Source organism: Microcebus murinus, chromosome 13, assembly GCF_040939455.1.
Source record: "Microcebus murinus isolate Inina chromosome 13, M.murinus_Inina_mat1.0, whole genome shotgun sequence".
Lineage (NCBI taxonomy): Eukaryota > Metazoa > Chordata > Mammalia > Primates > Cheirogaleidae > Microcebus > Microcebus murinus.
The window spans coordinates 83,253,781-83,273,733 of NC_134116.1; the positions used below are offsets into that span (position 1 = coordinate 83,253,781).

At 39.6% G+C, this 19,953-nt stretch overlaps 1 protein-coding gene across 2 annotated transcripts in view; it reads left to right on the forward strand.

The window, feature by feature from the left end:
• Positions 1 to 791: 791 nt before the first annotated feature.
• Positions 792 to 19,953, forward strand: part of LOC142861032 (uncharacterized) — a 29,752-nt gene continuing 10,590 nt past the window's right edge. The window contains exons 1-3 of one of the 2 annotated variants that reach the window (XM_076009597.1): positions 792 to 959; positions 11,869 to 11,995; positions 12,500 to 12,595. In XM_076009597.1, coding sequence (XP_075865712.1) covers positions 930 to 959; positions 11,869 to 11,995; positions 12,500 to 12,595 — 253 coding nt within the window. In that variant the 5' untranslated portion in view covers positions 792 to 929. The remainder of the gene's footprint in view (positions 960 to 11,868; positions 11,996 to 12,499; positions 12,596 to 19,953) is intronic. The other variant, XM_076009598.1, reaches the window with a different exon arrangement.

A 19,953-nucleotide genomic window follows, 5' to 3' on the forward strand; every position in this document is an offset into this window, starting at 1 on the left:
TGAGACTATAGGCACTGGCCACCACACTGGCTATATTTTTTATAGAAATGGGGTCTCTCCCTGTTGCCGGGGCTGGTCTCGATTCCTGACCTCAAGTGATCTTGTTGCCTTGGCCTCTCAAATTGCTCGCCTGTTACATGCCTGACTGAAAATCTGAAATTTTAAAATATTTTATCATTATAGTTTGTAATTTTATTTTTTTTCTTGTTGTTGTTGTTTTTGAGACAAGCTCTCTCTCAGTCTGTTTCCCGGGCTAGAGTGCCGTGGCCTCAACCTAGCTCACAGCAACCTCAAACTCCTGGGCTGAAGCGATCTTACTGCCTCAGCCTCCTGAGTAGCTGGGACTACAGGCATGTGCCACCATGCCCGGCTAATTTTTTCTATGTATTTTTAGTTGGCCAATTCATTTCTTTCTATTTATAGTAGAGACTGGGTCTCGCTCTTGCTAAGGCTGGTCTCGAACTCCTGAACTTGAGAAATCCGCCAGCCTCGGCCTCCCAGAGTGGTAGGATTACAAGCCACCGCTCGGCCTATAGTTTTTAATTTTCAATATAATATATATTATTCTTAGACATATAACATTATATACAAGGATAAATGCGAATGTCCTCCTGGCACTGCCAGGTCCGTGTGGGGAACCTCTGGATGTAGCTTTGAGTTTGTGGCAACCAATGAGCTGTCACTCAGGGAACTAAGGGGCGGGGCCTGGTGTTCTGTCCTGTCAGGGGCACTTCGGTAGGAACTATCCAATCAGGCTTGCAGCGGAACCGGAAGGGGCGGCTCCTACAATTCTACCCGGGACTTTGCTTCTAGCGGCAGCTCCTCAGGCGCGTTTGCCGCTGCTTGTGCCTCAGGGTGGGAGATCCAGGTGTGTCTGGTGCGGCCGGCGTCACAGGGCGACCTGCGGGTCCCGCAAGATCTGAAGGAGGATGCCGGGACAGCTCGGACGCCAGGAAACGGTGAGTGTAGCGGGGTTTGCAAAGGCTGGAAGTGCCTGTGGCGGTTCCCGGGCCTCCCCGCGTCGGCTCCGGAGTCCCCGCCGGTGCGGCTCGGCCCTGGTTCCCCTGCGGCCACAGGGCGGGGGAAGGACGGCCGCCGGGACCGCGGGGGTCCGGTCCGGTCCTCACAGGACTCCGCACTGCCCGAAGCCGTCTCTGGGCAGGTCCGTCTGTGCCTGCAGCCCCGCGTCTCGCCCGGTTCGTGCGGTAGCCACGGGGGATCTTCGGGGAGAATCCAGACCCAGTGGCGGGTCCGTGGGGTCCTCAGTCCGTGCTTTCTCCTGCTAAAAATTAAAGTAAGGCACTGTTAAAACATTAAAGTCTTTACTAGAGCAAACAACGGTTGGCTCAGAGAGCCCCTAGCCATGGTTTGTGTAGGGGGTCCCAGGAGAGGCTTGAAAAAAAGACCTTCATGAGGTGCATGAGAAAGCAAAACAAATTCAGTAGTGCATTAGTTATACGTTTGTAGAAGCCTTTTTTGGAGTATGACTGTGACTATCTTCTGTTTATGTAATCCGTGGTTGATTCGTAATTTGTAGTTGGTTAAGTATAAATTTTGTTTTTTGCTAAGTGACTGATTTAGCAAAAACATTTGAATTAGATTTCAGTATGCTTATGTAAGGGATTCAGGGCACAAGAGTCAGTTTGGTCTAATTGCCAACCATTTATTTTATTTTATTTTGTTTTGAGACAAAGTCTCACTTTGCTGCTCAGGCTAGAGTGAGTGCCCTGGCGTCAGCCTAGCTCACAGCAACCTCAAACTCCTGGGCTCAAGCGATCCTGGTGCCTCAGCCTCCCGAGTAGCTGGGACTACAGGCATGCGCAGCTATGCCCAGCTAATTTTTTCTAGTTAGTTGGCCAATTACTTTCTTTCTATTTATAGTAGAGACGGGGTCTCACTCTTCCTCTGGGTGGTTTGGAACTCCGGTCCTTGAGAAATCCGGTCCTTGAGAAATCCGCCCGCCTCGGCTTCGCAGAGTGCTAAGATTACAGGCCTCAGCCATGGCGCCTGGCCACCAATCATTTAGTTATTGTAGGACTCCACAGAAGGACTTGTTTCTCTCTGCATTTTTCATTTTCTAATTTATAGCAAGCAGAGTCTCAAATCCATGAGCTGTTCCTCCAGCATAATTCTCCTATGGCTTGCAGTAAAATCCTAAATTTCTAGGATTTTCCCCTCACATTCCTAAATGTCAACTTCCACTCACGAATTCACATTATCCGCTATTCGTCTTTTTGTTTGTTTGTTTTTTTGAGACAGAGTCTCACTCTGTTGCCTGTGCTGGAGTGCCCTGGCATCAGCCTCACTCACAGAAACGTCAGACTCCTGGGCTGAAGTGATCCTCCTGCCTCAGCCTCCTGTGTAGCTGGGACTACAGGCATGCCTCACCATGCTGGGCTAATTTTTTCTATTTTTAGGAGAGATGGGGTCTCACTCTTTCTCAGTCTTGTGTCAAACTCCAGAGCTCAAGCAAACCTCCTGTCTCTGCCTCCCAGTGTTATGGGATTACAGGCATGAGCCACCATGGGAGCTTCAGGTATATTTTAGTGCCTTACAATTTCTGTGATATTATCTTAAATACATTTTGGGGTTTTCCCAGGATTCCTGGCTCCCAGTTCCTGTAAGCTTCATTATTTCCTGTGTGAAGATAGCAATTAGAATATCCTTTGTTAGATGATTTGGCCTTTTGTCATTGTTATCTGATGTAGCTCCTGACAAGTACAGGTGATAGATACGCTTTTCTTATTTAGAACTAGCTCTTTAAATCATAAAGTTTTTTTTTTGGGGGGGGAGGGTGGTACACTCACCCATAATCATAGCACTCTGGGAGGCCAAGGTAGGAGGCTGGAGGATCACCCAAGGTCAGGAATTCAAGACTGGCCTAAGCAAGAGGGAACCCTGTCTCTACTAAAAATAGAAAGAAATTATCTGGACAACTAAATATATATGGAAAAAAATAGCTAGGCATAATGGCACATGCCTATAGTCCTAGCTACTCAGGAGGCTGAGGCAGAAGGATTGCTTAAGGCCAATAATTTGAGGTTGCTGTGAGCTGTGCTGACACCATCCCACTCTACCCCAGGCAACAGAGCAAGAGTCTGTCTCAAAAAACAAAAATCATTGAGCTTATGTTACCATATTTTTTGAAAGCCCCTAGAAAACCACTGGATGGGAAGCTGGTTGCCAAGGGAACCAGCCACAACCCCAAAGATACGGAATTTTCAGTCTCACCCTCAAAATCTAGGAAGGACTTAAGGTTAAGTTGATTACTAATGACCTATGGTTTAATTATTTATGTGAATAAAAGGGAAGCTTCCAAGGCCGGGCACAGTGGCTCAGGCCTGTATCCTAGCACTCTGGGAGGCCCAGGTGGGCGGATTGCTCGAGGTCAGGAGTTCGAAACCAGCCTGAGTGAGAGTGAGACCCGGTCTCTACTAAAAAAATAGAAAAGAAATTAATTGACCAACTAAAAATATATATAATACAAAAAATTAGCCGGGCATGCTGATGCATGCTTGTAGTCCCAGATACTCGGGAGGCTGAGGCAGGAGGATCGCTTGAGCCCAGGAGATTGAGGTTACTGTGAGCTAGGCTAATGCCATGGCCCTCATTCTAGCCTGGGCAACAAAGCGAGACTCTGAATAAAAAAAAAAAAAATGAAGGTTCCAAAGAAACCCAGAAGGATCGAGTTGGGGAGCTCCCAGGTAGCTCAACACATGGAGGTTCCTGAAAGGAAATGAGTCTTGCAAGGACATGATCTCTTTATACCCATCCCCTCATCACCAGGTAAATGGTATTGGAATTGTGCTGGGTTTGAGTAAACCAAGCTGGTGTCTCCTGCAAAATCAAGTGCGTACTTGTTGATAGGGAGAAGTCCCCAAATCTTTAGTCATAGAAATCTTTTGTGTTGATTGTTGTAGTATGAGAATAAAGGACAAACACTTATGGTTTAAATTTTTCCCTCTTAGTATTTCCTTTTCCTTTGGGAGGCGGAGGAGGGGGGAATCACTCAAGGTCAGGAGATTGAAACCAGCCTGAGCAGGAGTGAGACCCCCTCTCTACTATAAATAGAGAGAAAGTAATTGGCCAACTAACATATATAGAAAAAATTAGCCGGGCATGGTTGCACATGCCTATAGTCCCAGCTACTCAGGAGGCTGAGGCAGGAGGATCACTTGAGCCCTGGAGTTTGAGGTTGCTGTGAGCTAGGCTGACACCACGGCACTCTAGCCCGGGCAACACAGTGAGACTCTGTCTCAAAAACAAAAAAAGAATTTCCTCTGATTCTATAAACCCTGAGTTTGCATGAGTTTTGCTGGCTTCTTTAAATACTGTGTGTTTTCTTACATAAAATTATGTTAATAATACTGACTAAAAAGTCGGAGCTCAGTGACTCCATGTTAAGGCAGTCTTGAGCCTGTCACAGGAGGTCAGGGAAGGCCCAGTGAGTTCTTCCTTGGTAGCCTCCTCTGCTGTAGGTTTCCCAGCCTGCTCACGCCTGCCATGGGAGGAGCACTTTATAAAATCTTTTCGTTGTATAATTCCTGTTTTTCCAAGTATTTAAGGATTTTATTCCATGGTTGGAGTTTAATCTCTTTATTTTCTTGGCTGAAAATATGAGTGTGATGGGTGACATGGTCTGAACAAGCAAAGATCATTTTTTTCTTTAAGTTATTTGTTTTATGATAAGTTTGAAAAATAATATACTCCCATGAACTCACAATCCAGGTGAGTATAAATAAGCATTTGGCAATTCTGGTGTGGCTACCTAGAGGTGACCACACTCTGGATTCTTTTTGGGTTTTTTTTGTTTGTTTTGAGACAGAGTCTCCCTCTGTTGTCTAGGCTTCAGCCTCGCTCACAGCAACCTCAGACTCCTGGGCTCAAGCGATCCTCCTGCCTCAGCCTCCCGAGTAGCTGGGACTACAGGCATGCGCCACTATGCCTGGCTAATTTTTTCTATATATATTTTTAGTTGGCCAATTAATTTGTTTCTATTTTTAGTAGAGTCGGGGTCTCGCTCTTGCTTGGGTTGGTTTCGAACTCCTGAGATTGAGCGATCCTCCCACCTCCGCCTCCCAGAGTGCTATAAGTAGAACTTATGCCATGCTTTTGGACTCAGTAATATCTTTCTCATGACCTAGGAAATATTGCTTTGAAATTTAAAAAGCCAGGAAGATAGAGCCCTGTGCAACAGTTTTTATAGAAAAGTAGGAGCCTACCTTCAGCAGGGACCTGGCTTCAAGTTGCAAATCTAAATCTTGTCTTGAAGACAAGAGAAGTATATTTTTCCTGTGAATATAACCAATTCAGATTTTCTTGGAATATAGCCAAAATAGAGATAGCTTCTAAATTGCCAAGTGAATTTTGGATGTAATAAATACGACAAATACTGCTGTATATGACAGTATATGACAATACTGCTGGGATCACTCAAAGCAGGGAGTTTGAGGTTGCAGTGAGCTATGATGACTCCACTGCACTCTATCTAGGGTCAGAGAGCGAGACTCTGTCTCAAAAACAAATGAGTAAATAAAAGAAATGAAACTCTGGGAATCAAATTTCTGTTGGGCAGGTTTAGGATAGGCAGTACTGAAAACAAGTCTTCTACTTTAAGACTAATTATGGTAATTTTTTAAAAATACTTGCAATCTTTTAGTTGATTGTGATCCATATTACATTCTGGTTTAATTGTTTTATAAAACAGTTTTCATTTGTTTTACCATTGTTTATAGTTTTTCTGGGACTGGAGATAATTTTCTTATTATATTTCTGAAATGCTGTCCGGAGTTTCCAGACCTTATATAAACATATAAAGTGCTCAACAGGTTTCATTCAGAAGCAGCTTTTCTCTGGGGCTTCAGTGACAACAATTGTACAGCAAATTGCACACTGCCCCAAAATCTGTACGAAGGATTACCGCTCTGCGTATTTCGGATCTACAGACTCTTCTAGAGCAGTTAGACCAGATTTCTATAAGAAATAACTTCACAGGGCAGCGATCAGTTATCCCATCTCTTTCTTTAGTGCATTTGGCATCTTAACAACTCGAAACTGAGTCAGAGTCCATTGGGCCCCAAACTCAACCAGCCTTGTACATGTGCATTGAGTACTTCTGGGCCTTAGAATCTCAACTTCCCCCTCCTCCTCTTCAACCAGTGTTCACGGATGTGCAGAAGGCACCTGCAACCCCCCTCTTCCCCCCCCCCACTTCTCCAAAACCTAAATCCATAGCTCCAATTTTTTTTTTTTTTTTTTTTTTTAAGACAGAGTCTCGCTTTCTTGCCCAGGCTAGAGTGAGTGCCGTGGCGTCAGCCTAGCTCACAGCAACCTCAAACTCCTGGGCTCAAGCAATCCTCCTGCCTCAGCCTCCCGAGTAGCTGGGACTACAGGCACGCGCCACCATGCCCGGCTAATTTTATATATATATATTAGTTGGCCAATTAATTTCTTTCTATTTTTATAGTAGAGACAGGGTCTCGCTCAGGCTTGTTTTGAACTCCTGACCTTGAGCAATCCGCCTGCCTCGGCCTCCCAGAGTGCTAGGATTACAAGGGTGAGCCACCACGCCCGGCCCATAGCTCCAAATTTTAAATCTAGGTCCTGGGGTTCTTCAGGATGTGTTAGAGCCTTTCCATGAGGGGATCTCTCCTCCAACTTCCCTCCCCTTGCTGTAACACCCAAGAGTATAAGGCCAAGTTGATCCCACCTAGACACTTCATAGAAGATTTGGATCCCACCTGGGATTGACATGACAGGGCCATATGTTAAACTGAGTATATACAGAAAACCCAGGGGAGACATTTTCTGCATTGAAAGAAATCAACAGATACTTAGAGCACCATTTTTGGAGTGAGCCCTCTGTATTTTCCCGATCTTGTCCAGTGAGCTGCTGCCATAGTTGTGGGAGGGGTTCCTGGTGTAAACAGGATCTGGTGGCAGAATCTGTAAGTATAAACAAGCACCTCAGCAGCCAGAGGGCAGGGCCACAAAATATCCATTGCCATGACCACAACAGTACCTGCCTGGACACTGTGGTACTGGGAATTAGGTTATTCTTGTCCTTCCTCTTACCCCAGAATTAGCTGATCATGGATAGGTGATAGCACACAGCTCGTCCAGGGTGAGTGTTGCACCAGGGCAGGTTTCTTCTCTCTTCTGACCCACAGAGTTAGCCTGAGTGTCTGCTGCCCGCATCACCATGGAAGCATCAGTTTAATGTCACTAAGGACTCTCTTAAAAGTACCTGTAGACTTTGAGACATTGGGCATGTCCTGTGCAGACTGGGCTCAGGCTGACAACAGTGTTAAATCCTGATTCCATTTTAGAGGGAGAGAAATAAGTGAATGGGGGTTTCTTTCTCCCCTCACAGAAGGAATCTTCTGGGTTGGTGCCCAGATGGGAGTTGCTCCCTTGTTTGGTACTTGAATGAAGAACAAGAAGCAGGTCTGGAGATGCAAACTGATAGATAAATCAATGTCCTTCATTTCATCTGGCCATGAGAAAACCAGGTGAAGCAGTCATGGTCTTTAATGTCCAGAAACTTTTGGTATAGACCAAGAGTATAAATGTTTACATTTAGCATCTCATGGTCAGTACCAAGAGGGAGATTTACAGGGGACCTGGGCTTTATTTGCACCACTTCTTATGTTGTTCTGAGTGTTGATGTCACCACTGAACAGCAATTTCTGAATAGAAGAGTTGTTGTTATTTCTTTTGCTTTTACCTAGGTAACAATTAATATTATGCTTATATAATTTTCCTAGAAAACCTTATGTGTTTGGGTTAAGTTGTTTGTTATAAAATAGATAAGGATAGGGTTTAAAATATTAAAATCAGGTAAGGCATGATAGTCCATGCCTATAATATTAGCACTCTGGGAGGCCAAGGCAGGAGGATGCTTGATCTCAGAAGTCCAAGACCAGCCTAAGCAAGAGGGAAACCTCATTTCTACTAAAAAATAGAAAAATTAGTTGGGTATCATGGCACATGCCTGTAGTCCCAACTACTCAGGAGGCTGGTGCAAGGGGATCACTCAAAGCAGGGAGTTTGAGGTTGCAGTGAGCTATGATGACTCCACTGCACTCTACCTAGGGTCAGAGAGCGACACTCTGTCTCAAAAACAAATGAGTAAGCCGGGTGCGGTGGCTCACGCCTGTAATCCTAGCACTCTGGGAGGCCGAGGCGGGCGGATTGCTCGAGGTCAGGAGTTCGAAACCAGCCTGAGCAAGAGCGAGACCCCGTCTCTACTATAAATAGAAAGAAATTAATTGGCCAACTAATATATATATAAAATTAGCCGGGCATGGTGGCGCATGCCTGTAGTCCCAGCTACTCGGGAGGCTGAGGCAGCAGGATTGCTTGAGCCTAGGAGTTTGAGGTTGCTGTGAGCTAAGCTGACGCCACGGCACTCACTCTAGCCTGGGCAACAAACAAGACTCTGTCTCAAAAAAAAAAAACAAATGAGTAAAGAAATAAATGAAACTCTGGGAATCAAATTTCTGTTGGGCAGGCTTAGGAAAGGCAGTACTGAAAACAAGCCAGCAGTATAGAGATGAGAAGACTGGGGCCTGCTCCCAGCCTCAGCTTGCCCTGATCCACCATAATCTGAGCCTGGTCCAAGCTTGGCCCCACCCTGAAATATCCCCTCACAGAACTGACTAGAAGAAATTGGACTGTTTTGCATAGGTGCTCCTGCTGTCTTCCCAAAGCTAGTACTCACAAGATTTTAAAACACCAAAGTAGGTAAATTTAAACAAAGGACAAATTTTGGGAGCCTTATTTTTTCCTCATTGATACCTATGTTTTTAAAGACATTCTACTTAACAACTTGTTTTACATTCCTGCGGATCTAGCAGTTGCTCTACAAGTTTTAAGAAGGAAAATACAAACATAACAATAACAAATCCTTCTGAAGTACATCCCACCCCTTTCTGTATGTCTCCTGTCTGTGTGTAGATAGCTTTCATTTTATATATTTTCCTCTTTAAGTCAGTGATTGGGAAACAGAAAGGAAGTGCAAAGACTGTTTCTTTCATCTGAATCCTGCCTGGAATTTGGGGACATTTATTGTCTCGCTCCCAGGGTATTATTGTGAAGATTAACTCACACACTGTGATGTTCCCAGCACAGCCCTCTGTAACATACTTGAGAGCACCTGACACCTGCTCAGAACACACCACATCTTTTTTTTTCTTTTCTTTACTTTTTTTTGTCTTTTTTTTTTTTTTGGCTGTATTGTACATGTACTTGTAAGGGAGAATATACCACATTAACACATGTGTACATGTCGTTTTCCGAATATGGGCTCACTCAGATATTGCTGCTTTCTCCAGCCTTCTGCAGACTTTGGCCATCAAAGAGTGTGATCTTTCATCACAGCATTTGTGTCATGATAAGAGTGTTGGGTGTAAGGGACTGTGTGCTATGCCTGCTGTATCTAACTGAGTGCTACTGATAATGGGCTAGGGAGAGCATCGCCTGCATTAACAGGGACTTGTTATAAAATCCAATTCGTAAACTCCTTCCAAACCTACAGAAGCACATTACATAGAGTAGGGCCTAAAATCCCAAATGATTTATATGCACATTGAAGGTTGAGAGACAAGACTTAGCTAAGAGGTTCTCAGCCCAGGCTTCCAGTTAGGGTCACATGGCCAATTTGAAGACACGCCATCACCTGCGCCCTCCCCACCGATTCTGTTTTCTCCGATTAGATTCAGATTATGGTTTAATTTTTCCCACTCATATCACGGTGGTGATTACGGTCCATCTGTGTTTATTGACACCTGATACCAATTTGTCCCAATACAGCTGATGGTAATTTTATTCTCTTGCTCTCTGTAAGATTCCTTCACTATAAAGTTTATTATTTTTCTCTTTGTCATTAATGCCATCTTGGAGGATTTTACTGAGTGATATGTATAAACCATCACATTTAATGCAAAATCTCCCCTTTCTTTTTAGTTTACATTTCTTTGCAGCTTGTTTTGCAGAATACAGGCTTTCATATTTCATGACTGGAGATACTGCTTTTGCTATTGGGAGATTTAAAACAGGCCTCAGTCTTACAGGTTTCCTTTTTTTTTTCTCCCCTCATGTTACAAACAAGTTTCTTTATTCTCTGTATTTTTAAAGGCAAGGAATAAGAATGAACATATAAGTAATATATTTAAACATCTTAAAACTTTATAACAAACAGGGCACATAAAATAAAACAAAAATGGAAAGAAAAGGCTCAGGAAAAATAGCTCTTATTTCTGCTTATATGATTGTCTGTAGTGGTCTCAATAGTATGCCTAGAAACATCAACACATACAGATACAGGCTGCTGTCAAACAAAAAAAAAAAAGAAACATCAACATAGATTTCTAAATCTTTTACAATTAAATATCTTTTTTTTAGAAAAAGGTTCTACTTTATCACATTTACTATGTATATAGTTACCATATCTATGTATTTGTGTGTATAAAATGTAAGTATTTATAAATAAATTTAAAAAAAGAATATAGGAAAAAAAATGTAAGTAATTGATCAATGTTGTGTTGCTGCCTTCTTAACTTGTCTTCATTACTCTTCTTAGTTATGAAATCTGCTGTGAACATTCAATTGGGGTTGTCTGTGTAGAGTGGCCTGTATGTCCCTTTGAGATAAATTCTAACTCGATAAAATGGGTTAAAAAAATGAGCTCTACTGTTTCTTGGATAATTGGCAAAATACTCTCAAAATAATAGTATTATTTTTTCTCATAGATTAGTTTTGTGGTTTTAAGCATTAATATATGAAAAACTGCTGGAATGACACCTGGTATTTAAAAAGGATGGCTGCTTTCCTTGCTATTATGTTATAGTTTGTATACTTCATAATACTCTCAATTCCACACCATTCATGATTTCTTCCCTCAGAGTTCTACCTCTGTCCTTTCCAAAGGTGTGGCTTTTAGACCTGAGGCATTGGCGTCACTGGTGAGCTTGTTAGAAATGCATATCCGGGGCTCACCCAGATCTCCTGAATCAGAATCTACCTTACAACAAGATGTTCAGTTCATTAGTGTTTCCATTAAAAATTGAGAAATATGCTTATAAGTCACCATGGCCTTTTCATCTGAGGAATTGATAAAACAGATTCTGTAAGATATAAATATATCACTCAAAACTGTATATTGTTGTGTTGATGTGTAGTTTTATAGTCTATACAAACATAGTATCTGCATTAATTTTGTACGTCTAATATCATTCTCTTTCCACATAAGTAGAGAATGCCTGAAGAAATATTAGGGTGTTAAAATGTATGTTCTTGTGTAATTCAGGTCCCTCATATATATCAGGGCCAGTAGTCTTTTTTTTTTTTTTTGACAGAGTCTCACTCTATTGCCCGGGCTAGAGTGCCCTGGCATCAGCCTAGCTCACAGAAACCTCAAACTCCTGAGTTCAAGCAGTCCTCCTGCCTCAGCCTCCTGACTAGCTGGGACTAGAGGCATGCGCCACTATGCCCGGCTGATTTTCTCTATATAATTTTAGTTGTCCAGCTAATTTCTTTCTATTTTTTTGGTAGAGATGGGGTCTCGCTCTTGCTGAGGCTGGTCTCAAACTCTTGAACTCAAACAGTCCGTCTGCCCTGGCCACTCAGTGCTAGGATTACAAGCTTGAGCCACTGTCTTAATGTCTGCATTTTATCTTGAATCAAATTAAAAACTGCCCATGGTGACATGATCATTTATTCATTTTTGATTTTTATTCAGGGACTGTTAACAGTTATGTGGACATAGAATTCTCTCTGGAGGAGATGGAATACCTGAACCTTAAGAAGTCTTCCCAAATCTACATGGTGAATGTATTTAATTTAATTTATTTTATTTTATTTTTTCAGGAACTGTTGACATTCAGTGATGTGGCCATAGACTTCTCTCCAGAGGAGTGGGAATACCTGGACACTGCTCAGCGGAATTTGTACAGGGATGTGATGTTGGAGACCTACAGAAACCTGGTCTCTGTCGGTGAGAATTACTTACCTCCAGCATATCTAATATACCTCAAGGCTTTCATTTCTTTTCTTTTTAGAATCTGTTTTGGGAGCTTGTGCATTGATTATATCAATGAGTTTAAGATTCCTAGTTTCAGGGGAAAAAATTGGGGGCTTTTTAATGTAAAAAAAAAAAAAAATTTTTTTTTTTTTTTTTTTCTTTTTTCAGGTGGTTTGATAGTTTCACTCTACCATAGTGGTGACTCTAGAAATTCAGTGATGTAAAATATTGTTGCCACACCTTAAAATCATATTTCTCCTTTTTATTGTTGATTCAGTCATACTTGAAAGTAAAGCACTGGATCAACAAGTTTAAAATGTTTCTCAAATATTCTGCAGGAGTTGTCAGGAAATAGTATTTAGGAAAATAATTTTCTAGAGTTTTGTATAAGATTGTCTCTTCTCTCCTGACTACAATACTAAGTTCAAGATTGAAGAATCCCATACAAAATTCATGTGCCTTTTTCTAATAAAATAGAACTTGCTGTCTCTAAGCTGCATGTGGTCACCTTTTTGAAACAAATGAAAGAGTCCTGGAATGTGAAGAGAGAGGACACAGTAGCCAAACAGCCAGGTAGGTGGTAGTGCATGCAGCAGATAACACAGGTGAGAGGTTCAAAGGTCATGGAGGAAGCCAGACCTTAACGTGTGGTCTCAGAAGCTCTGGCACAATGAAACTAATTTTTGAGAAACCTAAGTTTGTTTCTCTTGCTCTCATAGAAGGACATGTTCTTTCTCGTGTTCTTAAACTATCTGAGCATTGATTGTCCTTAAGACTGTGAAAAATTTTATCTGAGGATTCCCTTTGCTCTTCACTGATCCTCCATCAAATTCACAGTGAGAGTCAAAGTCCTCCCCTTGGAGTGTGAGGGGCTATGCTATCTTGTCATCCATTCCCTTGGGGGCCTGGAAAAATCTGCATGTGGCTCACTACCTGTATATTAAACTATTTTTCAACTTCTCCTCGGGTCTTTTATCTACTTTTATCTCCTCAGGTTCTTTACACAATTTAAGTCAGATTTACTCTTTTTTGTCTTATTGCGTTGTTTGAGATTCTTATATTTTAAATATTATATTCATCATGTACATTTTCTCCCAATTCTTGGGTTACTCTTTTGTGATCTTATTTTTTCCTTTGCTGTGCAGAAAGCTTTTAGTTTGATGTGGTCTTTTTTTGGGGTTTTGCTTTTGTGGTTTGTACTTTTTCCGTGTGATTTAAAAAAAACCGTCAAGGCTAATGTCAAAGGGATTGTTTTCTATGCTTTATTCTAGAAGTTATATAGTTTGTGGTACTACACTTGATATTAATCCATTTTGAGTTAATAGTTGTGTATGGTATTAATGTCCGATTTCATTCTTGTGCATGGGGATAGCACTTTTTATCATTTATCGAAGACACTATACTTTCTCCTTTGTGTATCTTGGTGTCCTTATCAAAAACTAGTTGTATACTCATGTCTTTATTTCTGCTTTCTCTGTTCTTTTCCTCGGTCTGTTTCTCTGTTTTCATATCAGTACCATACTCTTTGTTAGTATAGCTTAATAATAGTCTCAAATCAACAAGTGGGAAGACACCATAAAACATTAAAGGATCAAAATTTGTTGAAAATTATGTGGCAGATTTAAAGTTGAGCTGTTATAATAGGAAATTACTGGGCATTCTCAATACCTGAACACATATACGCAGGAAAAGGAAGTAACATTGCACTTTATAAGCACTGTAGCATAAGTGGAACATGCACTGCCTTAAATAAAACTGTTTAAAATTAGAAAAAAAACAAGAGTGGGTCTGATGCGGTGGCTCAGGCCTATAATTCTAGCACTCTGGCAGGCCAAGGCTGGATTGCTCAAGGTCAGGAGTTGGAAACGAGCCAGAGCAAGAGTGAGACCCGTCTCTGCTAAAAAGAGAAATAAATTAATTGGCCAACTAAAATTATATAGAAAAAATTAGCTGGGCAAGGTGGCAAATGCCTGTAGTCCCAGCTACTCGGGAGGCTGAGGCAGGATGGCTTGAGCCCTGGAGTTTGAGGTTGCTGTGAGCTAGCTAGGCTGATGCCAAGGCGCTCTAGCCTAGGCAACAAAGTGAGAGTCTGTCAAAAAAAAAAACAAAACACCCTATAAAAGAAAAAACAAGAATGAAGACTCCAGCTTTGTTCTCTCTCAAGATTTTGTTGGCTATTTGGGGTCATTTGTGATGTCTTAGAATTTTTTCAATTCTTTACTATTTCTGTGAAAAACACCATTCAAATTTCAATAGAAATTAAATAAAGATTGCATATTGCTTTGTATAGTAGGCACATTTTATATTATTCCAGTTCATGAACAAGGGATATCTTCATTTATTTGCATATTCTTCATTACATTTATTAATGGCAGATTTTACTGAACAAATCTTTCACCATTGTTAAGTCTTGAAAGTTTATAGTATTTAATTGTATTGTAAGTGGCATTGTTTCTTTTTTTTTTTTATTTCGGCATATTATGGGGGTACAGATTTTAAGGTTTCAATAAATGCCCTTTCCCCCCTCCCCCCGCATTGTTTCTTTAACATTTTTTTCTGAGATAGTTTATTGTTGTTGTGTAGAAATGAAACTGAGGTTTGAATGTTCATTTGTGACCTACAACTTTAGTGAATGTGTGTATTAGCTCTAACTCTTTTGATATAATCTTTATGGTTTTCTATAGGTATGATCTCTCTTCATCTACAAGCATTGAGAATTTTACTTATTCATTTCTCATTTGAATGCCTTTCGTTTCTTTTTCTTACCTAATTGCTTTGGCTTGATCTTTTAGTACTATGTTGAATAAAAGTAATGAGATGATTATCTTCCTCTAATTTCTGGTACTAGGGAGAAAACTTCTAGCATTTCACTATTTAGGATAATGGTTCCTGGAGCCTTTTTATATATGACCTTTATTATGTTGATATATATATCTTTGTATATTGTTTCTAGTTTTTATTGTGAACGTGTATTAAATTTTTTTTTTTTTTTTTTTTTTTTTTTTTTGAGACAGAGTCTCGCTTTGTTGCCCAGGCTAGAGTGAGTGCCGTGGCGTCAGCCTAGCTCACAGCAACCTCAGACTCCTGGGCTTGAGTGATCCTTCTGCCTCAGCCTCCCGAGTAGCTGGGACTACAGGCATGTGCCACCATGCCCGGCTAATTTTTTATATATATATCAGTTGGCCAATTAATTTCTTTCTATTTATAGTAGAGACGGGGTCTCGCTCTTGCTCAGGCTGGTTTTGAACTCCTGACCTTGAGCAATCCGCCCGCCTCGGCCTCCCAAGAGCTAGGATTACAGGCGTGAGCCACAGCGCCCGGCCTGAACGTGTATTAAATTTTGTGAAATGCTCTTAGTAAGTCATTTGAGATGATCATATGATTTGCATCTTTTCTGTTATTGTAGTATGTTATCCTTATTGATTTGTATATGTTAAATATCTTTGCATCCCAAGTATAAATTCTACTTTTCATGGTGTGTGATCCTTTTAATGTAATGATTAATGTGATATCTAGTACTTTGTTAAGAATTTCTGCTTTTGTCATCATCAGAGATAAAGGTTTATGGTTTTCTTTCTTGTAGTGTCCTTATCTGGCTTCAGTATGAGGGTAATGATGGCCTCATAGCATGAGTTTGGAGGTTTCTCTCCCTTCATTTTTTTTTTTTTTCTTCTTTTTTTTTTGAGACAAAGTCTCACTTTGTTGCCCAGGCTAGAGTGAGTGCCATGGCGTCAGCCTGGCTCACAGCAACCTCAAACTATGGGCTGAAGCGATCCTCCTGCCTCAGCCTCCCGAGTAGTTGGGACTACAGGCATGCGCCACCATGCCTGGCTAATTTTCTTTTTGTGTATATATTAGTTGGCCAATTAATTTCTTTCTATCTATAGTAGAGACGGGATCTCGCTCTTGCTCAGGCTGGTTTCGAACTCCTGACCTCGAGCTATCCACCCGCCTTAGCCTCCCAGAGTGCTAGGATTACAGGCCACCCCACCCAGCCCTCCCTTCAATTTTTTGTAGTAATTTGGGTAGGATTGATTCATTGTTTTTAAACGTTTGATAAAATTCTCCTGTTAAGGGGTCTTCCAGTCTTGGGCTTCACTTTGTTAGGAAATTTATTACTGCTTCAATGTCTTTCCTCAGTATTGATTTGCTCGGTATTTCTACATAATGATTTAATCTTGGTGGGATTTTCTTTGGAAATGTATGTATTTATTTATTTATTTTTGAGACATAGTCTCACTCTGTTGCCCAAGCTAGTATGCTATAGCGTAACCTGGTTGTGCTCTGGCTCTGTCAAAATGGTCCTCCTCAATCTTGGGTCCACCAGGGTGTTACAAACTCTGACATGGAATTCAAAACTCCCATAAAGGCTGCTTTGTGTGGGGCCATTATGCAGTGAGGGACTGACCCATTATGCTGTGGGGGACTGTCCCATTATGCTGTAAGGGACTGTCCCATTATGCTGTGGGGGACATGAGAGGAAGACCTCTTTTTCCGTTATCTTGCTCATGTTACTCTCCTGTATGTTTCACTTTCTGAAATGTATGTCAAATTGGTCCGTGGTTCTTAGATTCCAATGTTCTGAAATAAAATGCTCCCTTTACATATTATGTAAGAAGTAAATTAGATTACTAGTTGACACCACACATTAAAGTGTTTGGTTTTAAGTTCAAGGTTGTTGAAGGCAATAAGAAATCATTAAAATGTATATTCATTTTTATCAGCCTATATTTAAATGATACTATAATTTAATCCCAGATATTTACTTCTTATCTTAGTAATTCACACCATATTTTATATATTCTTTGTTTCTTTATTTATAAATGTTAAGCTTTTCTTAGCTTCAAAATGGTATATTTTTGCTGCTATATTTTATGTAAAAATATCACCAGTCTTCATGAAAGCATATACTTTTAAAATTTAGATAATCAAAAGTATTACTTTTCTTGAGACAGGGTCAATCTATTGCTAAATAATTATTTTTTAATGGTACATCTATGTTATCTTTAGTACTTTATGCATTAAAATTTCTCTTGTTCTTGTTGTCAAGCCCATAACAGTGTGTTTCTTTTTTGGGTATATGTTTTCTCAATGAGTACTTTTTTTTTTTTTTTTAAATTTTCACCTGAATATTATAAACTGGATTATAATTTTCAACTCTCTATACTTTACGATGATGTGGTGTGTGGTTTATATATGCATTAGTCATATGGCTGTTGACTCTAACAATATCTGTATTTTTGCCTTTATAAATATTGCTCTTATATGTTCAGACTTATATTGTTCACACTTTTTTTGGACTTCTGTGTGTGTTGGTTGTCAGTGATTGTTTTATCCTGTCTAGGGGAGTAGTGAAGGAAATAGTCATAAATTCACAATGTATTTCTTGTTTGAATCTATATTATTAACATTTTGTGAGAAAAACACTTGATATTTAAAGATGGTGTTTGAAAATTTACTTAATTATCTGTCTTAGGTTGTCAGATTTTTAATTGTGGTAAAATACATAAAAGTGTCATATCAAACAGTTTTAAGTGTACAGTTTAGTAGTGTTAAGTATATTCAAATAGTTTTTCAACAGATTTCTAGTCACTTTTATCTTCCAAATGTAAAAGTGAATAGCAATTAAACAACAAATTATCCTTTCCACTTCTCCCTAGTTCATGAAGAACATCATTCTACTTTTTCTATGAGTTTGATTAGTTTAGATATCTTACATCATATCATGGTATCTGTTTCTGTTTGACTATCTTAGTTTACTTATCATAATATCCTCGAGGTTTGCTCTTACTGTAATATGTGTCAAGATGACCTTTTTAAGGCTAAATAATATTCCATTGTGTGTATATGCCACATTTCTTTTATCTACTCATCAATAAAGTTAGATTTGGTTTACTTACATGTATTATCTTTAGTGAATAATGCTGTAGTGTACGTAAATGTGCTAATATCTATTCCATGGTTTGCTTTGAATATGTTTGAGATATTTTGGATACACTTATGTAGTACCATGTGCATCTCTGGCCTAATCCTTTGATGTTATATCCAAGAAATCACTCCAAAGACTAATTGTAATGAAGCTTCCCCATTATATATGCTTCTAGGAATTTAATATTAGGTCATTAAGTCAGAAATGTCCAATTTTGTATCAAAAGTTTAGTTTATTATATCTCAGACAAGAAGTACACTTAATCCAAGTATGCACCTGAATTATTGACAGTAGTTTTGCCATCTTAACAGCAAAGAATACTGTATAGTGAGTAGTAGTCATATTGGGAAAGATGTTTTACCTCAGCTTGTTGAGAATTGAATATTTTTCCTTGTAAGAAGTGGCTTAAAGTCTAGAAGAAGTAATCAATTGGTGCAAGGTCTGGTGAATACAGTGGATAACAGAGAGTTTCCAAGTCCAGGTTCTATAGTTTGAACAACGTTGTTTGTGATTTGTGGTTGAGCATTGTCTTGTAAAAGGATTAGCATGTCTCTGTTGACCAATCTCAGCTGCTTAATTGTAAGCATCCTCCTCATGTCATCCAACTGTTTGCCGTAGACATCTGCTGCAATTGAATGACCATGTGTTATGGAACTACTGAACACCACTGCTAGACCACTAAAATAGACACTATCAGCATTTTTTGATGACCATTCCATTTTGGCACTTCATCTTTATCCAAGCATTGTACCGAATGCTTATGAATATCAAAACAAACCCATGTTTCATCACACATAACACTACGGTGTAGAAATGATTCACCTTTATGTCTTCACAGCAAAGTAAAACATGCTTTGAGACAATTTCTGTTTTGAAAAGAGCTCACGTAGCACCCATCTATCCAGCTTCTTCTTTTTTTTTTTTTTTAAATATATCTATTGTGATGAAATATCCAGCTTCTTTACCTTCCTGATTTGTTTCAGATGGTCTAATATTGTTGGAATAGTAACTGCAAACCTTGCTACTAATTCACTCATAGGTTGAGATGGATTCATTTCCACTACAGCTTTCAGTTCATCATTATCCACCTTGGTCTCAGGTCACCCACATGTCTCATTTCCGAGATTAAAATCACTGGAATGGATCTCCTCAAACCATCAGTGTACTGTGTGTTCATTAGCGACATCCTTCCCAAACACTTTGTTGATATTTCAAGCTCTCTGCATTGCACTGGTTCCACAATGGAACTCATATTTGAAAATAACATGAATTTTTGACTTATCCTTGGTTTAACAAAAATTTCTGTAAAAATTCTTTTGAAAGATAATCACAAGCTCAAACATGCATTTGAAAGACTGAGGATGTACCTTCACAATAAAAAGAAAACGGGAAGTATCAATATGAAATGTTAGAGATACCAAGTGTCAAATTTTGTACTTAAGGAAATTGGACATTTCATACTTAATAACCGAATAGTTATAGGTCTTACATTTAAGTCTATTTTTTAATTGACACATTGTAATTGTGCATATTTATAAGGTACAATTTGATGTTTTACAGATAAATTATATAATGATAAAATCATAGTATTTATTTCTCTATTAATTTATTAGTTCTTTGTGGTAAAAACATGCACAAGCTGGTCTTCAAATTTCAAACTAATATACAATATCTTACTGTTAACCATTGTCTTAGTATGAAGTAGAAAACCAAAATTACAATTTTGTGGCTAAAAAATTTCTCTTCACCCTCCCCTTTCCTTGATCTCTAGTAACTATTGTTTTTATTGTTTTACTCTCTGCCTTTGTGACATCAACCCCCCCCCTTTTTTTTTAAAGATTTCAAACAAGTACAATCATACAGCATTTGCCCTTTTCTATCTGGCTTATTTCACTTAACATAATATCCTTCAGATACATCCATTTTTGTATGCTAGTACCATGCTATTTTGGTTACTCTAGCTTTTAAGTGAATTTTGAAGTCAGATGATGCCTCTAGGATA